This window comes from Lynx rufus, unplaced genomic scaffold, assembly GCF_022079265.1.
Source record: "Lynx rufus isolate CCGP_SWC_20201006 ecotype Redwood Valley unplaced genomic scaffold, mLynRuf1.p SCAF_2, whole genome shotgun sequence".
Lineage (NCBI taxonomy): Eukaryota > Metazoa > Chordata > Mammalia > Carnivora > Felidae > Lynx > Lynx rufus.
This window is the reverse complement of record NW_025814834.1, coordinates 28,158,344-28,182,663: the sequence shown is the minus strand read 5'-3', so window position 1 is coordinate 28,182,663 and position 24,320 is coordinate 28,158,344. Positions and strand designations below refer to the sequence as shown.

Here is a 24,320-nt window from a genome sequence, read left to right as displayed (position 1 = left end):
GAATTCATGAGGTGCAAGTTTGTTGTTCTTACTCTGTAGCTTTCTATTTAACTAATAATTTTGCAAAGTAGGTGCTAAGCTAGTTCTAGCTGCTGATGAATACAGGTTAACATGCAAATGTAACAAGTTAAAAATCCTACAATCTTAACCTTTCCTAGCCCTGGGCAAGCCGCGGTTGCTCTGTAGTTAAGGCTCTGACTCCGCCAAGACCCCCACCTCTACCCCTGGTGGCTCCTTCAGAGCAGAGTTTAACTCAGCCCTCTTTAGAGCAGAGTTTCTCAGCCTCACGCTATCTTGACATTCTGGGTCAAAAAATTCTGTGGTGGGGTAGTTGTCCTGTGCATTTAAGGATGCTTAACAGCATCCCTGGCGTCAACCCACAAGATATTAGTAGTATTATTCTCCTAGTTGTGATAGCCAAAAATATCTCGAGACATTAGAAATGTTCCTTGGGGAAGCAAAATCAACACTGGTTGAAAACCACTGCTTGCTTGCTCTCTCTCTCTCTCTCTCTCTCTATATATATATATATATCTATATAATTTTTTTTTTCAGAGAGAGAGAGAGCACAAGCGGGAGGGGGGCAGAGACAGAGGGAGACACAGAATCAGAAGCAGGCTCCAGGCTCCAAGCTGTCAGCACAGAGCCCGATGTAGGGCTTGAACTCACAAACTGCAAGATCATGACAAGAGCTGAAGTTGGACGCTTAACTGACTGAGCCACCCAGGTGCCCCAAAAACCACTGCTTTTGAAGAAGCTGTTCCTCAACTTGATACAACCTGATACACTCTATCTCATTCCTTAGTTTGGATTGTTGTGACTAAAGTCTACTGCTAAAAAATTGTTTCCCCTGAACAAATTTCATTTGTTGCACACAAGTTTAATAAGCCTTATTCACATTCTTTCCTTTACACATTCTTTTATAGAATATTTGGAAACTATGGAGAAACATTTAAAACCATAGTCCTGTGTCAAAAAAGTACTATTAATATGTATTTTAAAACTTCTTTTCAGTTCTGCAAGTGAAAGAATTCTAAAGACCCACTGCACAACAACGTGCATATAGGTAACACTACTGCACGATGCGGTTAAAAATGGTTAAAACGGGGGGCGCCTGGGTGGCTCAGTCGGTTAAGCGTCCGACTTCGGCTCAGGTCATGATCTCACGGTCCGTGAGTTCGAGCCCCGCGTCGGGCTCTGTGCTGACAGCTCAGAGCCTGGAGCCTGTTTCGGATTCTGTGTCTCCCTCTCTCTCTGACCCTCCCCTGTTCATGCTCTGTCTCTCTCTGTCTCAAAAATAAATAAATGTTAAAAAAGTGTTTTTAAAAAAATGGTTAAAACGGTAAAAGAAAAAAAGATACCTTTGCCCATAGTCCCACCCCTATTAATTTTCACTTCTTTGATCTAATAGTTTCATCTGTAAGAATTTGTCCAAAGGAAATAAAGGTACATGCAAACATTATGTATAGTGATGTTTTATCAGACCGTTGTTTATAATATAAAAAAATAGGGCATTAATTCGGTAAACTATAGAGCATCTGTGTGACGAGGTGCTAGGCAGTTACCAAAAATCATGTTCTCAAATGATTTAAGGACATGGAAAATGCTCCCCATATGTTAAGTCTTTTTAAAGTAAGGATATTATACACCGAAAAGTAGAAAATATTGCTGAAGGAAAGAAGATATAAATAAATGGAAATACATCATGTGTTTATGGATTGGAAGACTCAATATTGTTCAGATATCAATACAACCCAAAGTGATCTACAGATTGAATGCAGTCCCTATTGAAATTCCAATGTTTGATTCAGGAATAAAAAGAAATCCCTCCTGAAATTCACATCGAGTCTCAAGGGACCCTAAAACTCAAAAGAATCTTGAAAAAGAAGAACAGAGCTGGAGAACTTGAATTTTCTGATTTCAAAACATATGCAAAGCCACAGTGATGAAAACAGCATGGTACTGGCATAATGACATAAGACACAGGGGCCGGTGGACGAGAATAAAAGACTCCGAAACAAAGCCTCCCCGTGTAGTCAACGGAATTTTGACAAGGTTGGCAAGACCATTCACTGGAAAGGGGGAAGTCTTTTTAATAGATGGTACTGGGGAAAATGAATATCCACATGCGAAAGAATGAAGTTGGACCCGTACCCTACGCCATATAAAAAACTGGCTCAAAATGGATTAAATGTAAGAACTAAAACCATAAAACTCTTCAAGGAAAACATAGGGGAAAACTTTCATGACGCTGAACTGGGCAATGATTTCTTCGATGTGACACTAAAGCATGGGCAATAGGTAAATTGGACTTCATCAAAATAAAAACTTCTGTGTGAAAAGGAGTGAAAGATCATGGAAGGTGAGAAAATATTTGCAAATAATATATCTGATAAGACACTGATATGCAAAGTACATTAAGAACTCCTATAACTCGTCAACAACAAGCAAAAAGCAAAAAAACCAAAAAACCAAAAACCATCAATTTTTAATAAAATGAGAGGAACAGACATTTCTCCAAAGAAAATATACAAATGGGCAATAATCATATAAAAAGATGCTCAACATCACTAATCACTGGGGGAATGCAATCAAAATTACAATGGGATACTATTTCATATCTGTGAGGATGGCTCTTGTAAAAAAACAAAAACAATAACAACCGTTGGTGAGGATGTGGAAAAATTGGGAACGTTGTGCATTGCTAGTGGGAATGTAAAATGGTACTATGGTAGACTGTTTGGAAGTTGCTTAAAAAAGCTAAGCATCTAATTCCCAGATGATCCAGCAATGTCACTTCTGTGCATCTACCCCAAATTGTTGAAAGCAGAGATACAAACAGGTATTTGTGCACCAACATTCACAGCAGCATTATTTACAATAACCAAAAGATGGAAACAACCCAAATACTCCCTGAGGGATGAATGGATGAAAAACATGTGGTATGTGCATTGAATGGAATATTATTCAGCCTTAAAAAGGAATGAAATTCTCACAAATGCCACAGCATGGGCAAACCTCAGGAACACTATGCTAACTGAAATGAGCCAGACAGGACGACTATTATATGATTCCATTTATTTGAGGCACATACAGCAGTCAGATTTATGGAGACAGAAAGCAGAACGGAGGTTACCAGGGGCTACAGAGCAGTGGGAATGGGGAGTTAGTGTTTCATGAGTGCAGAGTTTCAGTTTGGGGTGATGACAAAGCTCTGGAGATGAATAGTGCTGATGTTTGCATAACGTTCTGAATGTGCTTTATGCCACTGAATTGAACACTTAAAAATGGTTATAATGGTAAATTTTAGGTTATGTATATTTTACCACAATTGAAAACATACTTCACGAACAAAAAGACAAAAATACATCTATATTAATTTTATTAATATTAACTTCTTGATAATTCTACTGAGGTTGTAAGAACAAATTATATTCTAGGAATTAAAAGGGAATTAAACAGCATTTAAAACAGCGTTTATTTTAACTTACAATCCTCTCACTTTATAATGAGAAATAAAAGAATAATTGATATAATTAGTGTCTTAAATTTTTTTTATTAGCACCTTCCCCTCCTCGGGCTTCCTACCTCTTTCTCCCTTAATTCTTTCCATTCCAATTAGCTTATATCACAAAAGCTTATACTCAAGAACCTGATAACATTTCCAGGTCCTCTTTAATCCTGGGAATTTGTGCTCTGGACACCATTGTGTTGGAGGCGGCGATGGTTGGGTGTTCGCCTTCACCCAACCTTCCTTGTATGGTGTCCCAGTTGTGCCTAGAAGCTCTCCTATGGTTACCAGTGATACCAGCTTCAGGATGATGCAGGTTCTAAACATGGTGGGAGACAGACAAAACCCAGGGCCCTGCTAGCATTGCTGAGCTGCTGAATCAACCATCCCTAAATCCTGTGCTGTCCTAAGACTTCCTATCACATGAGCTACTAGATTCCCATATCGCTCGTCCATTTGATGTGGGGCTTCTGCTTCTGAAGTGATTCAGATTCATTTTTGGCTGAGAGATTAGGGTGAATTGTGATCAAGCTTTGGAGAAGGAGCTGCTCACCAGGGGGAAGGTGGGGAAGAATACTTCAGGTATGGAAAAGATGTGAGCAAAGACAAAGAGATGTGAAAATGCTTGGTGTACTTGGAGGACTCAGGTGGGTCAGGAGAGTCAGGTAATAGGGGATGAAGTAGATGGGCTGGGGCTGGGTTCTTGTAAGAATTGTTTTCCTGTGGACGGTGGAGGAATATCAAAGCTTTTTAAGCAGGGAAACGACTTGATCAGATCAGTCTTTGAACATACACACCAATCCTCCTTTCTAAAATTCTAGCAATGAGAACACAAGACAGAGCAGAAAGTAGAAGAACCAATGTAAGTGAATGCAACATCCAAAATGTTGAGGGCCTTGAGTAGAAGAAAAAGGTGGAGAAAGGACAAATTAGTTCTCTGCTTGAACTGAGACGTCCATCTTCTCTTGCCCTCAGACACTAGCTCTCCTGGTTCTCAGGCCTTTGGACTCGGACTGAATTTATAATATAACACCTCCTGGCTCTCCCGTTTACAGATCGTGGGGCTTCTCAGTCTCCGTTAGGGAGCCAATACTTACCATAAATCTCATATTCTCTCTCTCTCTATCCTATCGGTTCTGCTCTCTGGAGAGCCTGACCAATAAACATTGTTTCAGGCGCTTGACCACATGAAGGCCAGCATTTCTGAAACTGTGGCATTTCCCCCACACTTGTCCCCTCTTGGGTATAAAATGCCTGAAAGAGGAAAGAACTGTGGCACCAGGGGCAGCCACTCCTTTTCATCAGGAAGGCAAAAGTTTTTCCAGAACCATCTCTCCTCTCTCCATCAGCATTCTTTCACTTACATTTCCATATCCAGAGAGTGTCACGTGACAGCCTCAGTTAGCAAGAGGCTCTGCCAGAGATTCGTGAACTCAACGTATACACACAGCTTAGGGGATTCAAAACCTTCTGAAGCCCATTATGGTAACCTAGCTTCAGGATCCCTGTGTGTGTGCATGTGTGTGTGTGTGTGTGTGTGTGTGTGTGTGTGTGTTTTCAGAATCCCTGTTTTAAAAAGTGGGTCCTGCTATCTCTGAACCTCAGTTTTCACATCCTCACACCTCAGAGGAAAACCGAAATCTAAACAGATTTTTAATAATCTGTTTTGAAGCAACAGCTTGTTTAAAGACCAGAGAATCACATGAGACAATGTATTGTAAAAATGTTTTGCCAACTGTAAAGTTGTACTTAACACGAAGGCACGTTTTTATTGTGAGAGGTGTGTTTTATTTGTTATGGATCACACATCTTGGTTTCCGCTTGTGCTGTGTGGTTGTGCGTATGTGTGTGTGAGTGAATAAAACAATAAAATAAGAGGAGGACAAAAGGAAAACACAAGAAAACCAATGCCAGGAGCACACAGAAAATATTTTATTAGTTTCCAGATGGAGAATAAGGTAGAGTAAAAATATTTCAATAGTAATCCATGACTCTCCTCAAAGAGCCCACTCGGGCACTCGTGGCCCCCCAGTCATGGTAGTGCCTGTAGTCCCCTGGCCTCAGCAGGTACTGCCGTCCCCGGTAGTTGGGCATCTCGTAGAGGACCCAGGAGCCCTCCAACACGTGGAGGGAGTAGATCTCATTGAAGTGCAAGCGGTCTTGAAGAGACGGGCAGTCCTCAGTGATCTCTACCATCTGGCCTCTGTAATCTTCCCTCTCGTAGAGCCTGATTCTGTGGGAGCCAGCCTGACCCATCCAGAGATGGAAAGAGGAGAAAAGCAAACTATGAAATGGATGTAACACATTCAGGCAGTCCAGCTCAAGGTATTTTGTAATATAGGATAAGCCTTAACTAATTCTCCATATTAATATACTCTCCATTTTCAAAGGTGGAAATTCGGTACCTTTTCAAGACCATAAAGTGTGACGGAAAGAATTAAGAAGGAAATTCCACTGTGTTCAAAATTTCCCAGGATAAACTATTAACCGAGTTCAGTATACCCCACCAGAGAGAAACCCAAACCTTTAACAGCTTATTACTACTTTTTCCAGTTTGGGGAAATATTTTTAATTTTCAAGCAGGTGTCTTTGAACAGTAAAAGCAGCCTATGAAATGAATGATCTTGCATTGGATTTAAAATAAATCTTGGAAAAATCACCAAGGACTTGGATGTTTCTGTTTCTGTGGAAAGCAAAGTTAAGCATCTTAAGTCTCTCAGAAATCATTGATTCTCATTGAATCATTTATGAATACAATAAGGAAAAATGAGAAAGAAAAATCAGTAAGCCCAAGGACTCGTTTTTCAAAAACCTTAGTGTTTTAAAAAAAAAAAAACACGTATTTGAAATATACATGGGTATGTGCATAAAATTTCTCTGTGTTTCTCTCCATTGAGAGAAAGCACTTTTATTTGTAAAGGTCCGGTAAATCAAAATATGCAAGTGGGGAGCAAAAGAGAGAAAAGTCTTTTAAACATTAACCCTTGTAAAAATTTCCTTTACAATGCCTCACTGCTCTGTGACTACGGTATATTCTAGCAGTTCATTACTCTTCTATGGGATATTAGTGCTTTTTCTACAACTCCATTGTAAGTTGTTCCAGGACAGGACCCATAGCTTTTACATGTCCAGGCCAGCCAACACATTGTTGCTGAGTAAATATTTGTTGATTCATTGGTGCCTGGGTAACACTTTGCTTCTGTCTGGGGCAAATGACATTGAGCTACTCTACCATAGCTGGTCTTTTGTCCAGACTCAATTATTCTTGATGATCACTACTCCCGATGGTTAGCCTTTGCTTGAAACTACCCATTCTGTGTCCTGTCACGCGGGGCTGGACTCACGTGGGGGATGAGGCGGCAGGAGCGGACCGCGTCGCTGAGGCCCATCCACTGCTGGTAGTCCGGGTAGTCCCCGCGCCGCAGGAAGTACTGGCAGCCCGAGTAGTTGGGCTGCTCGTAGAGCATCCAGCAGCCGCTGTCCACGCGCACCGAGTTGCAGCGGCTGAAATAGGGCTGCAGGTTGGAGTGGTCACTGCTGCACTCGTAGCGGTGGCCCTGGAAGCCCCGGTCCTCGTAGAAGGTGATCTGCAAGGCAAGGGGAGGAAAGGCTCAGAGGCCTGGCCCCCAGCTCCGGGGCGCGGGGGCCCCTCCCGGCCTGCGGCTGCGCTGGGCTCACCTTCCCCATGGCTGGTGGATGGAGGTCAGTGATGGGCCGCCGGCGCGCGGGTCTATATAGCACGAGGGCTGCTGCTGCGTTGGCAAGAACAACACAAAAGGGGCCCGCGGGGTGAGGAGGGGCTCATTGTGCTCTTTTTTCTCTTTGCTGTCAAAGTCCACCGGCTCATTGTGGGTTTTGGTCCCATTCTCTCTGGAGTATTCGGGTTGCTATCACTGTCTGATGCTATTGACACCGTTTGAAAAAAAAAAAAAGTAATTTGGAACATTGTTTATTTAATAATAGAAGCAGAGCTTCAGCCATTTCATATATAGTCGATCCTTCTACTTGTATAGGTTAGGGAAAAACAACAAAATGTAACTGAAGGAGCAAAAAAAAAAAAAGCAGAGTCTTAATATGGTCAATATAAAATTAATCTGCGAGAACTATCATATGACGTATGTGCCACGATATTGTACTAATTGTGAATAGGAAGAGCATGACCTTAGCTAAATGTTGAAAATTCCAAAGTAGTTCTTTAAGAGAATTTTCTTATTGAAGGGTGTAAGTTACTGGAATGTTTTATCAAGGGAATTTACAAAGCTTCGGACTTGCAGGTACGCCAAACAATAGCAACGACAATAGGAACACACCAGCAAGCACAGATCTGAGGTGTCTGGTCGGAATTCGTTACAGTCCTGTCTGGAGGTAGACTGAGGATTAGATGTTTCAGCGTGGCCAATTGTAATTCAAAAGGGAGAGCAGTGTTAAGAGGCTTCATCTCAGAAAGAAGAATGAAAAGGGAAATTCCTAAGTTGGAGGAAATAAGAAAAAGTGAAAACACAAAAATCGATGGCCTCTCAGGTTATTATACAATAAAACCCAATTCCTAGAAAACCCATTTCTGGTAGGAATCCCGATACCCCTTTTTCTCTGGGGAACAAGAGTACGCAAAGCTTTTGACTCAAAGGAGATTAACTGCGTGAACACAAAGAGAAGTTATAGCTAAAATGGTGTGGGGAGAGGAAAGAATAAATCTGGAAGCTGAGACTCTAGGAAGACTTTAGAAAGTATTTATTAGCCTGGAAGAGAATAGTTTGATGGGCTGGAAAGAGCACTGGAGTGGAAGATGACCTATGCCTTTGGCCTCTTTCATGTCCAAAGAATTATTCACAATCCTGTGTTGTCTCATGGAAATACTTTGTCTTGACTTTGGGTCATAAGTCTTTGTAAGTCTGTATTTGTGAATAAACACCAACTAACGTACAATATGATGATTTCCGTTCTTGTTAACCACTAGATAAAGGCATATGTTTGCAAAATTACTTCTGTTCACAGAGGGGAAAAATAAGCAGAATAAAAAATCATCATTTTAATTAATAATTTAAAAATTAATCATTAACAAAATAAAAAGGTTAAAATTGTCGTTTTGCTCAGAGTTGTTTCTGCGGGAAGAGTGTTGAGAGGTAAAAATAGTAAAACATGAGAAAGAACCAAATGCAGAGCCCCAGGAAGCACCCAGAGGAGCATGGTGGGAGTGGGCTGTGGGGACCACCAATACAATTACAAATTTATGATACATGTAGAGGACCAAACAAGGGAGTTGGGTTGGGTATTTTCATTGACTAGGAAGAGAAAAGGCTTTATTTCAGCCTGGAGAGAGAAGGAAAAAGAAAGAAAAAACCAACTCACGGTTTTCACAGAGCTGAAAAGTGATTGGCTCAGGCCAAATGTGCCTTGATTTTAATGCTCTACAGAGAATTCCTGGATTGACAAATGTGTGTCAGACCAAAGCCTCAAATTGCACTTAGCGTGCTAAGTAAACATAAGCTAAGACTTGAGAATCCTCACGCCTGTGGCACTGAAGCAGAGGTCTGTACAAGTTGCCTGGAATGACTGATGGGGACTGTCTTTGGAGGGAGAATAAGAGATAAGGATCAGGCACCCTCAGTCCTGAGCTCTAGTCTGGGAAGTAGCCCTTTGTCACTCCTGAAATATTCAGGTGGTTTCAAACAAAAGTGAAGGAAAAAGACGAGTTCAGGTTAAATTTTACTGCGCGCAGAGTCAAAGATTTTTGTAGCTGCTGTAAATGTCAGTCTACGGAATGAAGTGTATGAGAAGTACCCTTCCTTATTTTCTATTGTTGAAATATTTCATGAATCTAAGTCTCATTCCACTAGGATGGACAGAAAATTGAACTGCAGTCATTGTTGGGGTTTTGTCTTCTCACTTTCCCAGGCTCTACGGTTGGGTTCTGTGGGCATTTCATGGCGGTATTGGGTGTGCCGGGAAGTCCCGTGTTAGCCATTGGTGGTGGCTGTCCCCAGCTTTCACACCAGCGTGGAAATGAGCATTGGCAGCCCCGAGGGCTGTGGGAACTGGGATGTGTTTTATTTGGCCGGCACAATGTTTAGATGTTTTTCATGACGCTTTAGGTTGGTTCACACAACCCATAGCTCCCCATACTCGTCATCACTCCTTGTTGTCTATAGGAAGTTGTTTTATTTTATTTACATCATTTCTCAGGCCCCTGAGGGCATTGAGCTGCAGCCTCAAACAAGAGTTTTCAAACTCTGCTCGGTTTTTGCCAGATGAAAACACTATACATCAGAGCAAAATCCCAAGCAATCTTCCTTGGTCTGAGCCATAGTTTACTAGGAGCTTGTGTATCTTGGGGTATTAAAGTGTCCTTTTGTAAATGTCTCTTCTTTTGTAAAATGATGTACGAAGAGATGGTGCTTAGTTTTACAATTTTGCTGGTTTGTTTAAATTTTAAGTGTCCTTGTTTGGCAAAACAAAAATTGGCAATCTTATGTTGGTCTCTATTTAAAGAAAACCGGTCTGGGAAACCTAAGCTACTGAGAATCATTTGATTTGATATCATGATTTGAGCCATTTGGTATCATAAGAAATATGTAAATAAATATTACTCCATTTATTTTCCCTAGAAATTTGTCTCCGGATGACTTTAAAGTACTAAATAAAAGTACTTGATAAACAAAAGTGATTATATATGTATTATTTAGTACCTGAAAAGTACTTGACTTTAAAAAGTGATTACATACTTATGTTTAACGTAAGCATCTCGTATTTCTGGGTAGAGCTCTGTGGTGGTAGGGACAATGCCTTTCACTTGTTTGGGTTGTTTCATCCCCAGTACTAACATATGACAGGCCTATGGTAGGTGCTTAGAAAACGGTGAAGATACTAACTCAAAAAAGTTAGGATCTTTGGGTGGCCAGTAATTGGGCAGAGTCTAATAAAATTAAAAATAACTTGTGCTTTGATTGGGCGGTCTCACTTCTAGGTCTCTATCCTCCAAAAGTTATGGCATGTGTAGATAAAGGTACATGTACAATGATATTCTTTGCAGCCTTGTTTGTAAAAGGAAACTTGGACAAGCCCAGTCACCAATGGGTAAATGGTAAAATAATCTAGGGGGTCTTCAAATAACGGAACGCACTGCAGCCATTAAATAGAATAAGATACGTATCTAGATCTATGTCCGTATCATTTTTCATGGTAAAAGCAAGCTGCAGACTAATGTGTGCAAGTAAGTAAATAAATAAAAAGCATGCATTTCATGAGATGTCAATATAAACAGGGAAAAAATTCAAGAAGGGTGCCCATCAAGTGTAAAGCAGGGTTGGGGAATAGGGGCGCCTGGATGGCTCAGTCAGTTGAGTGTCCAACTTCGGCTCAGGTCATGATCTCACAACTCATGAGTTTGAGCCCCGCGTCGGGCTCTGTGCTGACAGCTCAGAGCCCAGAGCCTGCTTCGGATTCTGTGTCTCCCTGTCTGTCTGCCCCTAACCCACTCGCATTCTGTCTCTGTCTCTCAAAAATAAAATAAACATTAAAAAAAAAAGCGCTAGGAAATAAAGAGTGGGATCAGAAGGACCCTCTCTACTTCTTTCTTTATAGAGTTTGTAAAGTAGTAGGATTATAGGAGGCTTTTCTTCAGAGGAAAAATTTTAAAAATAAATTAATTCTCTACTAATGGAAAGATTTTCAATTTTTTTTCAACATGCAAGGCTTTACTTGTGAGCAAGCAGGTTTTACTTCAATCAAAGTCTATTTAAAATATTTACATATATCTCATTAATTGCTCTGCATTAGCTGCACTTCAGGTAGGGTTTGGCCCAGGGGATATACTGGCCAAGACATGCACCGGGGGCTGGAGCCATTTTAGAAAAGGAAGGGGGATCTATGACCCACCCAAAAGTATGGCAATGTCCACTGGCAGCTTTGACATTAGTCATGTAATACCGTGCTCAAAAGTAAACAATACTACAATTCCTTATGTAGCCTAAACAGGCTTTTTGCCAAATGGGCTTCTCTTCACTGCTCATCTGGGACCTCCTATGGCTTCCACTCACCTGCTGGGTCAGAAGGAAACTCCTAGAATGCTGTTCCTCAAGACCCTCACCTGAACGCCTCCCTCCTCACCAGTCCCCCTCTCCCGTTTTTCCACCTTGACTTCCCTTTCCTTCTTAGACAGGCTACCTCATCCCTCCACCCCCACGTGGGAGCCTGTTCCAGACTCATTCTACCTTGAAGTGCTTCTAGAACTGAGCCGTCCCCACCTAGTCACACCTCAACCTTTAACAGGGAGCCTTTAGAGGTAAATTAATTGGCACACAATGAAAGAAAAACAGAAGTCAGCAGTTGCCAACAATACAGACTAAATACTTTATTAGGTTCCAAACTGAGAAAATGGTAGTGTGAACCTATTTTAGTATAAATCCACCACCCTCCTCAATGCGCCTGCCTTAGCATCCACGGCCCCCCAGTCGTGGTACCGCCTGTATTCTTGGGGCCTCAGCAGGTATTGCCGCCCCTGGTAGTTGGGCAGCTCATAGAGGACCCAGCAGCCCTCCAGCACGTGGAGGGAGCGGACCTCACTCAGGTGGAAGCGGTCCTGGATGCAGGAGCAATCCTCGCTCAGCTCCATCATGAGGCCTTTGTGGTCCTCTCTCTCATACAGTCGCAGCCTGTGAGAGCTCGTCTGCTTGGTCCACAAAGACAAGGAGCAGAAGAAGCAACCAAACAACAGATGAATTTGGTAGGTTGGGGGATGGGGCTACCAGTGTCAAAACTGAGACTCTGAGATTGCTGCATATGCTGTGGATAGCTCTGTGTTCTACCAGCATTTAACAAATATTTGCATATTCAATTTTTATTTCATATCTGGGAAATATAAATTTTAAGAGGTTCTAAGTCTGGGTTAGAATGCATTAAGAATTCAAATATCTAGACTCCTAATTCCCTAATTTCCATTGATTCCTAGGTGATAAGTCAAATGTATATTTTGGGGAAAAATACAAAGTATTTTAACTAGTATTATTTTAATATGAGTATCATCTCCCCAACTTATATACATTAAGTGTACAAATAAAGTTGGACTTTTAAAATTACATACTTCAGTGAAAATTGGTTTAATTAGTCACTTGGAACCAGAATTCAACCGCTTTTCCAAATCAAGGGCAATTCCCTTCTCCAAAGTTGGACACAAACTTAGAATAGCCTGTATTAACAATAGAGTTTCCATTTTTACAAGTCTGTGGTGGAACCTATCTAATTCATTCATCGTCAGTTCTTTACTACTAATTAAAATTACAATTTAAAAAATTTTTAATTAATTTGTTCAAAATACTACCTTCTTATGTCCGACCAGCTCCTCATTCACAAGTTTCGGTCTCTATCTCTGTATATTACATTTGTTACATAATGGTAACAAAACTTTGTAATTGACATAATGGTAGCAAAAATTAAAACTAAGACCGACTCTTCCCATGAGTGAATTCTTCTCATATTCTCTGCTGTTTCTGTGCATTTATCTCTCTGGGCTTAGGCAGCAACTAAAGCCCACTCTACCCTTCCGTGTCTTTAAAAGAAAACCTGCCTCACGTTAACCCCCCAGTAATCCCGTGAGGACATTCAGGCAGCGTGATGGAAATGAGGTAGGACTCACCTGGGGGATGAGACAGCAGGAGCGGACCGTGTCGCTGAGGCCCATCCACTGCTGGTAGTCCGGGTAGTCCCCGCGCCGCAGGAAGTACTGGCGGCCCTGGTAGTTGGGCTGCTCGTAGAGCATCCAGCAGCCGCTGTCCACGCGGATGGAGTTGCAGCGGCTGAAATAGGGCTGCAGGTTGGGGCAGTCGCTGCTGCACTCGTAGCAGCGGCCCTGGAAGCCCCGGTCCTCGTAGAAGGTGATCTGCAAAGGAAGAATAATTCTGAATTAAATCAGTTGCTCCCAACAGATCTGGTACAGAGGCATTTTCTCTCTCTTGATGTCTCTTTTTCTTTAACTTGTATCCTGCTCACCTTCCCCATGGCTGGTTGACACGGATGTGCGAGCTCAGTGCGCTGGGCCGGCAGCGCCGCGGGTCTATATAGCCAGGCTGCTGCTGCGTTGGCAAGAACAACACAAAAGGGGCCCCCGGGGGTGAGTAAGGGGATTTTATGGATCCCTTTTACACGCTGCATTCAGTGGAAATGCCTGTAGAGTTTGCCCTCATTCTCTGGTATATTCTAACGCTGTTCTGAATGCGTCCTGGTTGAGTCCCTAGAGTTGCTTTTATGTGGATTCTTAGTATTTTCTAAATTTATCAGCACCTCAATCTGAACTTTTGACCTGAAATTCATGTCGCTACGGATATGATTCAGTTATGCCCCGTGTAATTTCTACGGGAAAATCTATGCCTTTATAGCAGTGCCCCCCCACTTCCAGGGGCTGTGATGTGGAATGCCACAAACATGGCTTAATTTTCCTTGATGACAGAGGCCACTGTGACTTAACATTTTTTTTTTCCTTTATACGATTAGCCAGTCTGGTGCAGGACACAGGTTTGGTTTCTGATCTTTGCTAGTTTTGACTGTGGTGATCTGCTGCTTTAAGACATAGCTACTACTCCTTTGGTGGGCATACTTCATGTACAAGAAATCAGCCCCTGCAAGTCAACTTGTCATAAGAACCAAGGGAAAGGTTTGTTTCTAGGGGCTCTGGGCCCAAGACTAAGAAGTATATTGTTTTTTGGCGTACTTCCCTTTGTTGGGCCCGGGGAGGCAGTAAAGCTTTGCAGGCTCAGAATGTCCACTGAGGAGCCACATGAACTTGGCAAGCCACGTGACCTCTCAGAACCTGAGTTATTTCATGGTACTTATCTCATGGGATATAGTAAGTTGAAAAAGAAAGAAAGAAGAAAACGAGAGCGGTATTTGCCTACAGAAGCTGTCCTGGCATTCAGAGCTAGGGCATGTTTTTCCTCTGTTAGACGGGAGAGAGAGAGAGAGAGAGAGAGAGAGAGAGAGAGAGTCTCTCGAGAGGAAGAGAGAGAGAGGGGAACGAGAGAGAGCCCCCTCCCCGCTCTCGCTCTCCCCTCCCCCTCGCTCTCCCTCTGTCTCTCTCCCTCTCACTTGAGAGCTGCCTCACAGAATACCAGCTGCCGGCAGGGTTCCTCTGAGATCAGGGTGCAGTGAGACAAAATAAGGTCACTTCACAATGTTAAGCACCCGCGAAAGCAAAGTCACCGTGTCACCCACACAATACCAAACACCACCCCTCTCAGCCCCCACAATTAACTGTAGCTTCATCCTTCTTCTAGGCTACCCTCCCCATGAGTAGATTTATTGAGATGTCGAATCATAACATTACCTCCACTTTCTGACAACATCCAGTTTAGACTGAACCCCTGCTTCTTCAGACTCTTCCCCAAATCACCCAACCAAAGTACGGATCCCATAATAACATCCTTTGCTGAGACCCCCCCCGTGCTTTCCCATGGTGTGTGTTTTCCCTTGCTGTGACAAGTAATAAAACCAACTTGTTTTGTGACAGGTATTCTGGGGGTCTTTGGCTGAGGGACACTGACATGAATACATGGGATTATGTGTGCAATGTGTTTGGCACCCACTTGGCACAAATGAGCATTAAGTACGTGTCTCCTGTTAGTAATAGTGTGACAATACTGACTTCAGCCTATTAATCTCTCAAACATACGCAATCCTCTCAAAGATGCCTGAAAAATTTCTTTGCTATGAATCCATTTTGCATATATATGTGTATATACATGTATATATATATATATATATATATATATATATATGGAGGGGGGCACTTTAGAAATCATCTAGTGGCTTTCATTTGGTGGCTTTCAAACTCCAGTGAGCATAAGAATCACCTGTGCTTGTTAAAACTGCAAATTGTCAGGTCCTCTCCTCTCCTGAGATTTTGCATGATTAGATGTGGAAAAGACTCCAGGAATCTGTATTTCTAACCCACACCAGATCATTCTTGCATCAAACTTTAAAAAATACTACTCTGGTTTACTCTTTTTTTTTTTTTTTTGTAAAGAAAACATGTTTTAGCCACCTCCAGCTAATGTTTTATTAACACTTACGCATCATTTTCCTTAAACACGTAGGCAGAAGAGCTCTCTGCTTTGTTCTACAAAGTTTTATATGCACATAAAAAGAGAACCAAACAGAAATACCAGTATGATATAGCTGACTAGATAAAGCTGACTAGACAGGAAAAGAGGTGAAAGGGTCAGAAAATGCATAGTACTAAACTTCAGTCTTGTTTTTTTCAGATCTTTCTCTTTCTCTCTGGGGCCCCTGTCTTCCCTTCCTTTACCCACTCCTCCAACACCCCCCTAACACCATCACTGCAGTTGCCTTTCTTGGACTCTCACGATATCTCAACTAGACTCCGCAGTCTGCTGACTCTGTCCAGCCTTGCCTTCTTCCAAACTACATTCTGTCAGGATGCCAGGGTGATCAGAAGCAAAACACATAGGAGTGCCTGGGTGGCTCAGTTGGTTGAGCGTCTGACTCTTGATTTCAGCTCAGGTCATGATCTCAGAGTCATGGGATCAAGTTTTGAGTTGGGCTCCATGCTGAGTGTGGAGCCTGCTTGGGATTCTCTCTCTGTCTCTGTCTCTGTCACCCTCTCCCCTGCTTGTGCTCTCTTCCTCTCTAAAATAAAAAAAAATTTTTTTTTTAAATAAGATAAAGTAAAAAGAAGCAAAATGCATCAAGTCATGTTCTTGCTGTGGACCAAATGTTTGTGTCCCCTCCAAATTCATTATGTTGAAACCCTAATCCCCAGTGTGATGATGTCTGGAGATGGGGCCTTGGGAGATAACTAGGTCATGAGGATGAAGATATCATGTTAGAATTAGTGTCCTTATAAGAAGAGCCAGGAAAGAGCTTGCTTCCTCTCCTTGGACAAGGAAGCTGGCTCTCACTGGACACTAGATCTATTGGCATTCTGACCTTAGACTCCCCAGTCTCCAGAACTATGAGAAAGAAATGTTTGCTTAAGTCATCCAGTCCATGGCATTTTTTTATTTTAAAATATTTTTTAGAGAGAGAGAGCGCGCACAAGCAGGGGAGAAGAGCAGGTTGGGGGAGAGAGAGAATCTCAAGCAGGCTCCACACTCAGCACAGGGCCTGACATGGAGGTCAATCCCACAACCCTGGGATCATGACCTGAGCCAGAATCAAGTACCAGTTCCTTAGCGTGGCATACCTGACCCGAGATCCTCTGTCTGTCTGGATCTCTGAATCACTTGTAGTTTCCCAAATGCACAATGTTATTTTCACATTTCTCATTTACCCCCTAGTTTTACTGAGATATAATTGAAATATTACATTATATAAGTTTAATGTGTACAACATATTGATTTGATACATTTGTATATTACAAGATGCTTACCACCATAGTGTTAGCTAACACCTGTGTCACATCCCATAATTAATTTTTTTTGTGGTGAGAACATTTCAGATCTACTCTCTTAGCAACTCTCAAGTTTATAATACGGTATTATTAACTACAATCACTATGCCGTACATTAGCTATCCAGAACTTATTCATCTTACAGCTGGAAGTTTGTCCTATATATTTCTTTTGTTTTTTAACGTAGCGATCCTTCCCACTGAGACACCAGTTCTACGTTTTTCACCCAGAGAAATCTTACCCCTTTTTTAAAGGTTCAACTCGGGTATCAATTCCTCTGTGAAGATTCTCTTGAACCTTTCCTAATCTTTCAGGCTGAATTTAGTGCTGCCTACTTGGTTCTACCAAGCATCTTGCTCATACCACTGTAATGGTGATGATCGCTTATCTAATTATGTTGTTTAGACATCAGTTCCTCGAAATAACTGAGGAGAGCACCTTTCTGGACTATTCCACCTTTATTTTTGTATTCTCACTGATCGGCAAAACAGACAGGCACATAAAGGCAACTCATTAAATGCCTGGAGGATATGAATGTTATTCCCTAGTCTGAAACCCATTGTTGCGATAGTCCATGAGACCTATTTTGAATGCTCAGCACAACAGGCATATGGGCTCCCATCAGAGTTCAGTATTTGCAACTTTCAATGTGTAGGATGACACAAGCACTCTGCCTTTGATCTATTTAATGGGCCTTTATAACAGGGGAGATGAGTAAGCAAAAGAGAGAAAACAGGAATGTTGTGTTGTCCCCTAAACCCTCTGTTCCTTGGTCATTCTGTCTAATTTTTGTGTTTCCGGAGATGCCAAGTTACTGTCACAACAGCAGTGGCCAATTCCAGAGTATTGCTAGTGTCCGAGGTCCAGCCAGCAGTTGATCTTAAGCCCACCCTCCTGCTTCCTGATAATTCATGTAGCATTTGTATCACATACAGGCTTGGTTAAATGAGAAAAGGTCAACCGGTTGGCAGCTACGTAGACCAAACTATCCCAAACAAGGAGGCTGGGAGAGAGACAAAGCATCACCATCATAGCCCCAGCCTCTGGTTCTCTTTCTCCGCTTGTCTTTGAGGACTGTTCAATAAATGACAAGAAGACAGGGGGCAACCAATGACCCACCTCTGCTTAACTCCTATGGCATTCCATTTGGATCAAATTGGCTTTCGTGTTAAACATAATACATTTCTTCTTGCTCGGGTGGTTGTGATTGTCACTTTAGCTTTAATAAACCCACAAAGAAGAACCCCTAAAGTCTGGAGGAGAAGGAACAGGACAAAACTAACATCAGGACCTAACCCTGTGGCAGCGAGGAAGGATCATTGGAGAGAGAACCCGCAAGGAGGAGCACTCTTTGAGGGTATCCATCAGTATGGCAGTTCTTGGCACTTCTTTATGGAATGACCTCATTGCTTTGCTTGGTGGGTCTTCTATAAGGTTAGATTGGCCAGAAGATGCTATAGATTCAAAGGGAGAGAAAAGAGGAAAAGGAATAAAAAGATTTAGATTCTGGTGCTTACTTTGGCAGCATGCATACTAAAATTGGACCAATATAGAGAAGATTAGCATGGTCCTGCACAAGGATGACGTGAAAATTCTTGAAGCATTCCATAAAAAAAAAAAAAAGATCTAAAACCTGGGCTTATTACAAACTAGGACCTATGTGAAATACTGGTGTGTATAGGGTATATAGGCTGACACTGGGGTTATCTTGAATTGTGTTTTCATCATCCTGGGGAAAAGGTAAGTGGGATCCTGTAGGGTATCCCTTCTTGCATTCCACTCTTGGAGCCTGCTTTCATCTCAGACCCTTTCACCTCTCTGAGGCTCCAGTGTGCACTTTCAAGAGAGGAGAGAGAGGAGGAAGCATAAGTGAGGGACTAGTTTGAGCATTATCCCTCTCCTGCCACCATTACTCCCCTCTGTTGGCTTTTTTTTTAATGCTGGGATTAGAGGGAGGATACCGTTCTCTTTGCCTGTTCCCCAGGGATGGAAATATAATTTTCATGAAGAAAAGCTTGATCAGTGACGTCCAGGGTCTCTAATTTTACATGCTTTCAGTTCAGGTATTTCAAGATAATTTCCATGTCTGCAGTCTGTGATTTTATGTCTACCAAGCAAATAATGTGAAATCCAGCACTCCAAGAAGCTTTTGGCTTTCTAATTTATGCCTGATGTTATTATTACTGACAAACAGAATTCTGGCTGATGTTTCCAGTAAGCTAATACTATCGTTGGGAGTTTAAAGGTTGAAGAACTGAGAGTTAGGAATAATTGATACCAAATAATTCAAGAATCTGACTATTTTTCAGGGAAAGAACTTTTATAAATAGCCTAACCTTGTGCCCCAGTTTGCCTGGAATACTCCTGGTTCATGCCTCTTGCCCCAGGGTAATCCTTAATAGAATACCCTTTCATTCTCAAAAATGACTCAGGTTAAGCAACAAATTAGATGCTTGCTGTGTTCATAGACATGGAGATATGGAGCCCTTGAGGGCATAAGATGGAAGGAAGCTATAAAGAATGAACAGCCATGTGGGTACACCTCAGAATAGAGGAGAGAGGAACAAGAATGAGAAAGAAGACCAGGCCACCCGGTAGCAGGTTGGAACTTGCAGACTGTTTAGAGCAAAGTCATCTAATCTTAAATTTGTACTGTTGTGCTGCTGTGATCTAAACATGTATCTCTCCTCCCACAACCTGTATAATAAAGCTGTCTGCACCCATGAAGGCTTTATATGAGAGATAGTTCAGGAACTCAAGGAAAAGAAACTGTCTCCCATCTGAGTCCGTGAGATGCATGGGGCTGGTCATGTGGGGGAGAACAAAATGGTCCACCCAATGACAAGGCAGGAGTTCAGAGTGGAGGGTTACTGGGAAAAGCATAAACAACCCATTCCCTTTCCAGAATTCCAAGAGACTTTGAGGATATATGTGTTGGAGAAAGTGGGTACACAAGTATCCCACTCCACGTGAGATGACACTTCAGCCATTTCATTAGAATCTCAAAGAATGGGGCACTTTAGCTGAATTTTGATCTGAAGCCATCAATTTCATTGTGCAACTTTGTAAGAAAGATCCAAGAACCATATTTAATTACTGCAGGATGATACTAAGGATGTTGTTTGCTCAGTACTCTCTTTACTAGGACCCCCATGAAAACTTTCTTTTAGGTTTTGATACTGGGAACAGTTAGGTTAGCCTTGAGTAATTAATTGATTTGTGTTACGGACTCTGTTAGTCATGGAACTTATCTTGTTTCCCCTCTCTGTCTTGGCTGCTGGATTCAAATCTGGCTTTATCTACGGCCAACATAGTGCAGTAGATAACAACATGCAACTTGGGCTTGAACCTCACCCCTGGAAAATAAACATACCAAAGGGAAATATACATGCCATCAAACAAACTTCTCCAGGAAGTTTCAATTCCTTGTTTTCCATTTAGTATCATTTTCCATGTATAGTCATAATTCTTTACTTCCTATTAAAATGATACGGGGCTGAGTTCCCCCATGTGTATGTGGTTTTGGTAGAGATCCTGAAATTCTTCTATAAAGCATATATAGCAAAGAGACAGTGAATTCTGTCTGGACTGAAAACCTCATGGAGGAATGAAGTACTGAACATGGAATTGGCTGCTGTTAGAAGGATAAGGCATGTAACAGGTGAGGGTGGCCGGTTTGTTCGTTTGTTTTTGAAGCTAAAGTAAGGGTCTAGATGCTGAGAACAACTTTCCTCATTAGCTAAGGCTTGGACTATATATAAAAGATGGCGGGGATAACCTAGAAGGATAACTTGGGGTGTTATAATAACTATTTATTTATCATTGTAGCTGCAAAATTATCCTTCTAAGACTAAGCATAAATGGCTTTTGCCCAGTCGAATCGAACCTTGAGCCTACATGGGCTAGTTTTTAAAAGAAGGCTGGTGATGATATCCTTTACTCCTCTTATGGTTTCCCATCATGAAAACATCTGTCATTATGTTTGACGAAGTGCCATTATTGCTTAGGAAGTCTTAACAGATTAAAAGAAAAGCAGGACTCCATAGTGCGAGAAACACAAGCTAAATATTTTATTGGATTCTAAAGGAGAAGAGCGGAGAATGTAAGTACTTTAGTAAAAATCCATTACTCGTCTGAAAGAACCAACTTTGGCATTCATGGCTCCCCAGTCAAGGTATCTCCTATACTCCCCGGGCCTCAGCAGGTACTGCCTTCCCCTGTAGCTGGGCATCTCATAAAGGACCCAGCAGCCATCCAGCACATTGACAGAGTGGATTTCATTGAGATGGAAGCGGTCCTGAACAGAGAGACAATCATCTGTGATCTCTGACATTTGTCCCCTGAAGTCCTCTCGCTCGTAGATCCTCATTCTGAAAGTGCCGGTGTGCTGGGGTGGCAGAAAAGAAAAAGTAAATGAACACAAGTGGAGAGAAATGAAAGTGTTCTAGCTCCTGCACCTCCCTGGCCACACCTACCCAGAACTTGTTGGAGTCCAGGTTTGCTTCCAGAACAATCACGTTGCAGTGTTAAAGAGCCTTGCCCGCCCCCCACCCCATCACCTACCCAGGCATCTAGTGATTTATGGGTAATATGAGGAACAGAACTCAGCCACCCTTCACTGCCATCCACATCTCTGTCCCTAGCAACAAGATTTGTCCAAAATAAAATTGATCATTAGTTAGTGCTTGTTGTTAGAGAAGGTCCTTCTCAAAGGTGAAAAGTGTAAGTCATTGGAAAGAAAAGTCCCATTCGATACATTACTTTTGTTAAAGAGGAATCAACATTTAGCTATTTTATGTACATTATGGAACACAGGATTATTAATCTCTTGTAAAAAATAAGATGACACATTTTCTTTATCTCTGTGTTCAATATCAACTTATCTGGTGTTTAAACTTCCTTTCTGGTCTCTTCCCTTCCCGTCTTTGTTTCCCTCAGCAACAAGAACCATCTCCATTAAGCTCTGCTTGGATGACACTATTACCCGTGCCTCCCACACTCCAACACATTCCTCTAAGAACTGTGAAATCACTCTCTAAGAAATATTGAACTCAAACTTTGATTTTGGATTTGGCCTTTCCTTTAATTTATACCTCTAAGTAAACTAATAGGTAGTGACCATGGTGTCAGAATAAAAAATAGAGGACAGGAAGATAATTAAATAGGAAAGTGAGCCAAAGCAAGCAAACATATATTTATCAGGTAAGCAGACCCGGAGCCCCTGGGTGGCTCATTGGGTTAAGCGTCGGGCTCTTGATTTCAGCTCAGGCCATGATCTCATGGTTTGTGGGTTTGAGCCCTACATCGGGCTCTGTGTTGACATGCGGAGCCTGTTTGGGATTGATTCTCTCTCTCTTCCTCTCTCTCTGTTCTTCCCCCGCTTGTGTTCTCTCTCTCTCTCTCTCTCAAAATAAATAAATGAACTTAAAAAAAATTAAGCCGACCCAGATTGTATCTATCTGAGTTTTGATATATTATTTCTGAGTAGATACAGTTCAGAATGATGACATTAAGTTATATCTTGGGGCGCCTGGGTGGCTCAGTCGGTTAGGCATCCAACTTTGGCTCAGGTCATGATCTCACAGTCATGAGTTCAAGCCCCATGTCGGGTTCTGTGCTGACAGCTCAGAGCCTGGAGCCTGCTTTGGATTCTGTGTCTCCCTCTCTCTCTGCCCCTCCCCCACCCATCCTCTCTCTCTCTCTCTCTCTCTCTCTCTCTCTCTCTCTCTCAAAAATAAACATTAAAAAAAAAGAGGTTATATCTTACACAGATGGCAACTTGTTTTCTATTTGTCCTGCTTTTTCCTAATTAGACTTTGGCCTTTTAATTTTTTATTCCATTTAAAATATAAAAATCTGGGACCATGTGAGTAAAAAAGCACACACCATAGGGTTCATGAAGACCGACTTCCCATCTGAGACAGCCTTTTAGAACAGACCACATGCGGTAGCCTCACTCCCACCTTCTGCCGTGTAGTTGGAATGATTTGGTTGAAGAATGGTATTTGTTCATGGCTTTCACTTCCAAAGCGACCAGAGACAAAGACAGAGCCACACTCACCTGGGGGATGAGGCGGCAGGAGCGGACCGAGTCGCTGAGGCCCATCCACTGCTGGTAGTCCGGGTAGTCCCCGCGCCGCAGAAAGTACTGGTGGCCCTGGTAGTTGGGGCGCTCGTAGAGCATCCAGCAGCCGCTGTCCACGCGGATGGAGTTGCAGCGGCTGAAATAGGGCTGCAGGTTGGGGCAGTCGCTGCTGCACTCGTAGCAGCGGCCCTGGAAGCCCCGGTCCTCGTAGAAGGTGATCTGCAAAATGGAAGGTGCGGGAGCGTGAGGCCATGTGCCCCCGCTGAGGATGCAGCGCCAGGGCAAACCCCCGGCATCAGGGACCCAGCACTTACCTTTCCCATTTTGGAGAGAGCGGTCAGGAGGTGTTCGCTGGGTGCTGTGTGGGCCGAGGGGGAGTGCCGCTGTATATATAGCAGCCCTGACTGCTGCCTCCGCAGGAAATCACACAAAAGGGGCCCATTTCGGTGAGTAAGGGGATTTGCAAGCTCCCCGCTCCCCCTCCCCCTGGTCATTGGGGTTAGCTGAATGGTTCTCTCATTCTTTCTGGTAGGTTCGGGTTGTTCTCATTCACTAAAGCTGTTGTTGCCACCAAAATGAAAAGAGTCTTTACTCTTTTAGTTGAGCAAAAGGATGAGCGAAATTCTATCCCCCGTGCTTTGATTTTGTCGCCTAATCTGCTTCATTGACTCCTCAAAGGTAATTAAACTAAGTAATGTATTCTGCTCGGGGACTGGTGTTATTTTTTTTAAAACGTATTAAAAAGCAGAATGTAAATAATGAGGAATCTTAAGGAAGAGGAAACCAAGTGAAGCAATCTGTGAAAGTGCTTTAAAAAGCACAAAGCTTAGTTCGGGTTCAAGACTCTGTGGTCATCATTGTTTGTATTTTGGGGTCTATCTGGAGTAAAGTCGATACTTGACTGGAAATTCATAGGTTCTTGGGGGCTGGGAATTCTCTCTTGTTTCTTCGTGCCCCGGGCCCTAGAGCAGAGGGTTGGCACATAGTGGGCCCTCAATACCTGGCTTTGACCTGAGAGAAAGCAGATAGTTATGACTTTCCTTCACTTGCTGAGGACTCCTCGAGAGCCTAAATCCTTCCTTCTGCCGGTGGCTGCCTGGAGTACTGCTGTTCTTTGGCATTGTATTCCCTACCTCCTTCAGTGTCCTAATCTTGGTATCCTTGGCCTCCTTCAACGTCTTAAGATCTTTCTTCTCTCTCCCCCATCACGGATACTTGCTCACTTGGTAAGGGTGGTTTGAGCTACTGTAAGGAGTAATGTAGAAGCTCTCAAAATACCAACGACCTACTTCCTCAGACTTTTGAGATGTGGATGGCACCCAAGC

At 42.5% G+C, this 24,320-nt stretch overlaps 3 protein-coding genes and 1 non-coding gene across 6 annotated transcripts; 1 reads left to right on the top strand and 3 right to left on the bottom strand.

The window, feature by feature from the left end:
* Nucleotides 1-5,485: 5,485 nt before the first annotated feature.
* LOC124515554 (gamma-crystallin D) lies at nucleotides 5,486-7,198 on the bottom strand. The gene is made up of 3 exons (XM_047084514.1): nucleotides 7,190-7,198; nucleotides 6,856-7,098; nucleotides 5,486-5,758 (listed from the first exon to the last, which is right to left on the bottom strand). Exons 1-3 carry the CDS (start codon nucleotides 7,196-7,198, stop codon nucleotides 5,486-5,488), a joined length of 525 nt encoding a protein of 174 aa, XP_046940470.1.
* A 4,705-nt stretch (nucleotides 7,199-11,903) lies between these two features.
* LOC124515898 (gamma-crystallin C) lies at nucleotides 11,904-13,504 on the bottom strand. 2 transcript variants are annotated; one of them, XM_047084958.1, is made up of 3 exons: nucleotides 13,496-13,504; nucleotides 13,143-13,385; nucleotides 11,904-12,179 (listed from the first exon to the last, which is right to left on the bottom strand). In XM_047084958.1, the coding sequence occupies exons 1-3, from the start codon at nucleotides 13,502-13,504 to the stop codon at nucleotides 11,904-11,906; spliced, it is 528 nt and encodes a 175-aa protein (XP_046940914.1). The 2 variants fall into 2 exon arrangements, with proteins under 2 accessions (XP_046940914.1, XP_046940915.1); XM_047084959.1 differs by having other exon boundaries at nucleotides 11,904-12,176.
* Nucleotides 13,505-18,419: 4,915 nt separating this feature from the next.
* On the top strand, nucleotides 18,420-18,525 carry LOC124516753 (U6 spliceosomal RNA). Its single transcript, XR_006963157.1, has one exon. It is a non-coding gene; the product is annotated as a U6 spliceosomal RNA (small nuclear RNA).
* Nucleotides 18,526-21,021: 2,496 nt separating this feature from the next.
* LOC124515896 (gamma-crystallin B) lies at nucleotides 21,022-23,318 on the bottom strand. Of its 2 annotated transcripts, none has more exons than XM_047084954.1 (3): nucleotides 23,310-23,318; nucleotides 22,966-23,214; nucleotides 21,022-21,297 (listed from the first exon to the last, which is right to left on the bottom strand). In XM_047084954.1, the coding sequence occupies exons 1-3, from the start codon at nucleotides 23,316-23,318 to the stop codon at nucleotides 21,022-21,024; spliced, it is 534 nt and encodes a 177-aa protein (XP_046940910.1). The 2 variants fall into 2 exon arrangements, with proteins under 2 accessions (XP_046940910.1, XP_046940911.1); XM_047084955.1 differs by having other exon boundaries at nucleotides 22,972-23,214.
* Nucleotides 23,319-24,320: the final 1,002 nt, after the last annotated feature.

Coding starts and splice junctions, on each gene's coding strand:
- LOC124515554 (XM_047084514.1), bottom strand. Junction 5,759..6,855: donor CCTGCCGCCTCATCCCCCAC/GTGAGTCCAGCC, acceptor TGGATGGGTCAG/GCTGGCTCCCACAGAATCAG.
- LOC124515898 (XM_047084958.1), bottom strand. Junction 12,180..13,142: donor CCTGCTGTCTCATCCCCCAG/GTGAGTCCTACC, acceptor TTGTGGACCAAG/CAGACGAGCTCTCACAGGCT.
- LOC124515896 (XM_047084954.1), bottom strand. Junction 21,298..22,965: donor GCCTCATCCCCCAGGTGAGT/GTGGCTCTGTCT, acceptor CTGCCACCCCAG/CACACCGGCACTTTCAGAAT.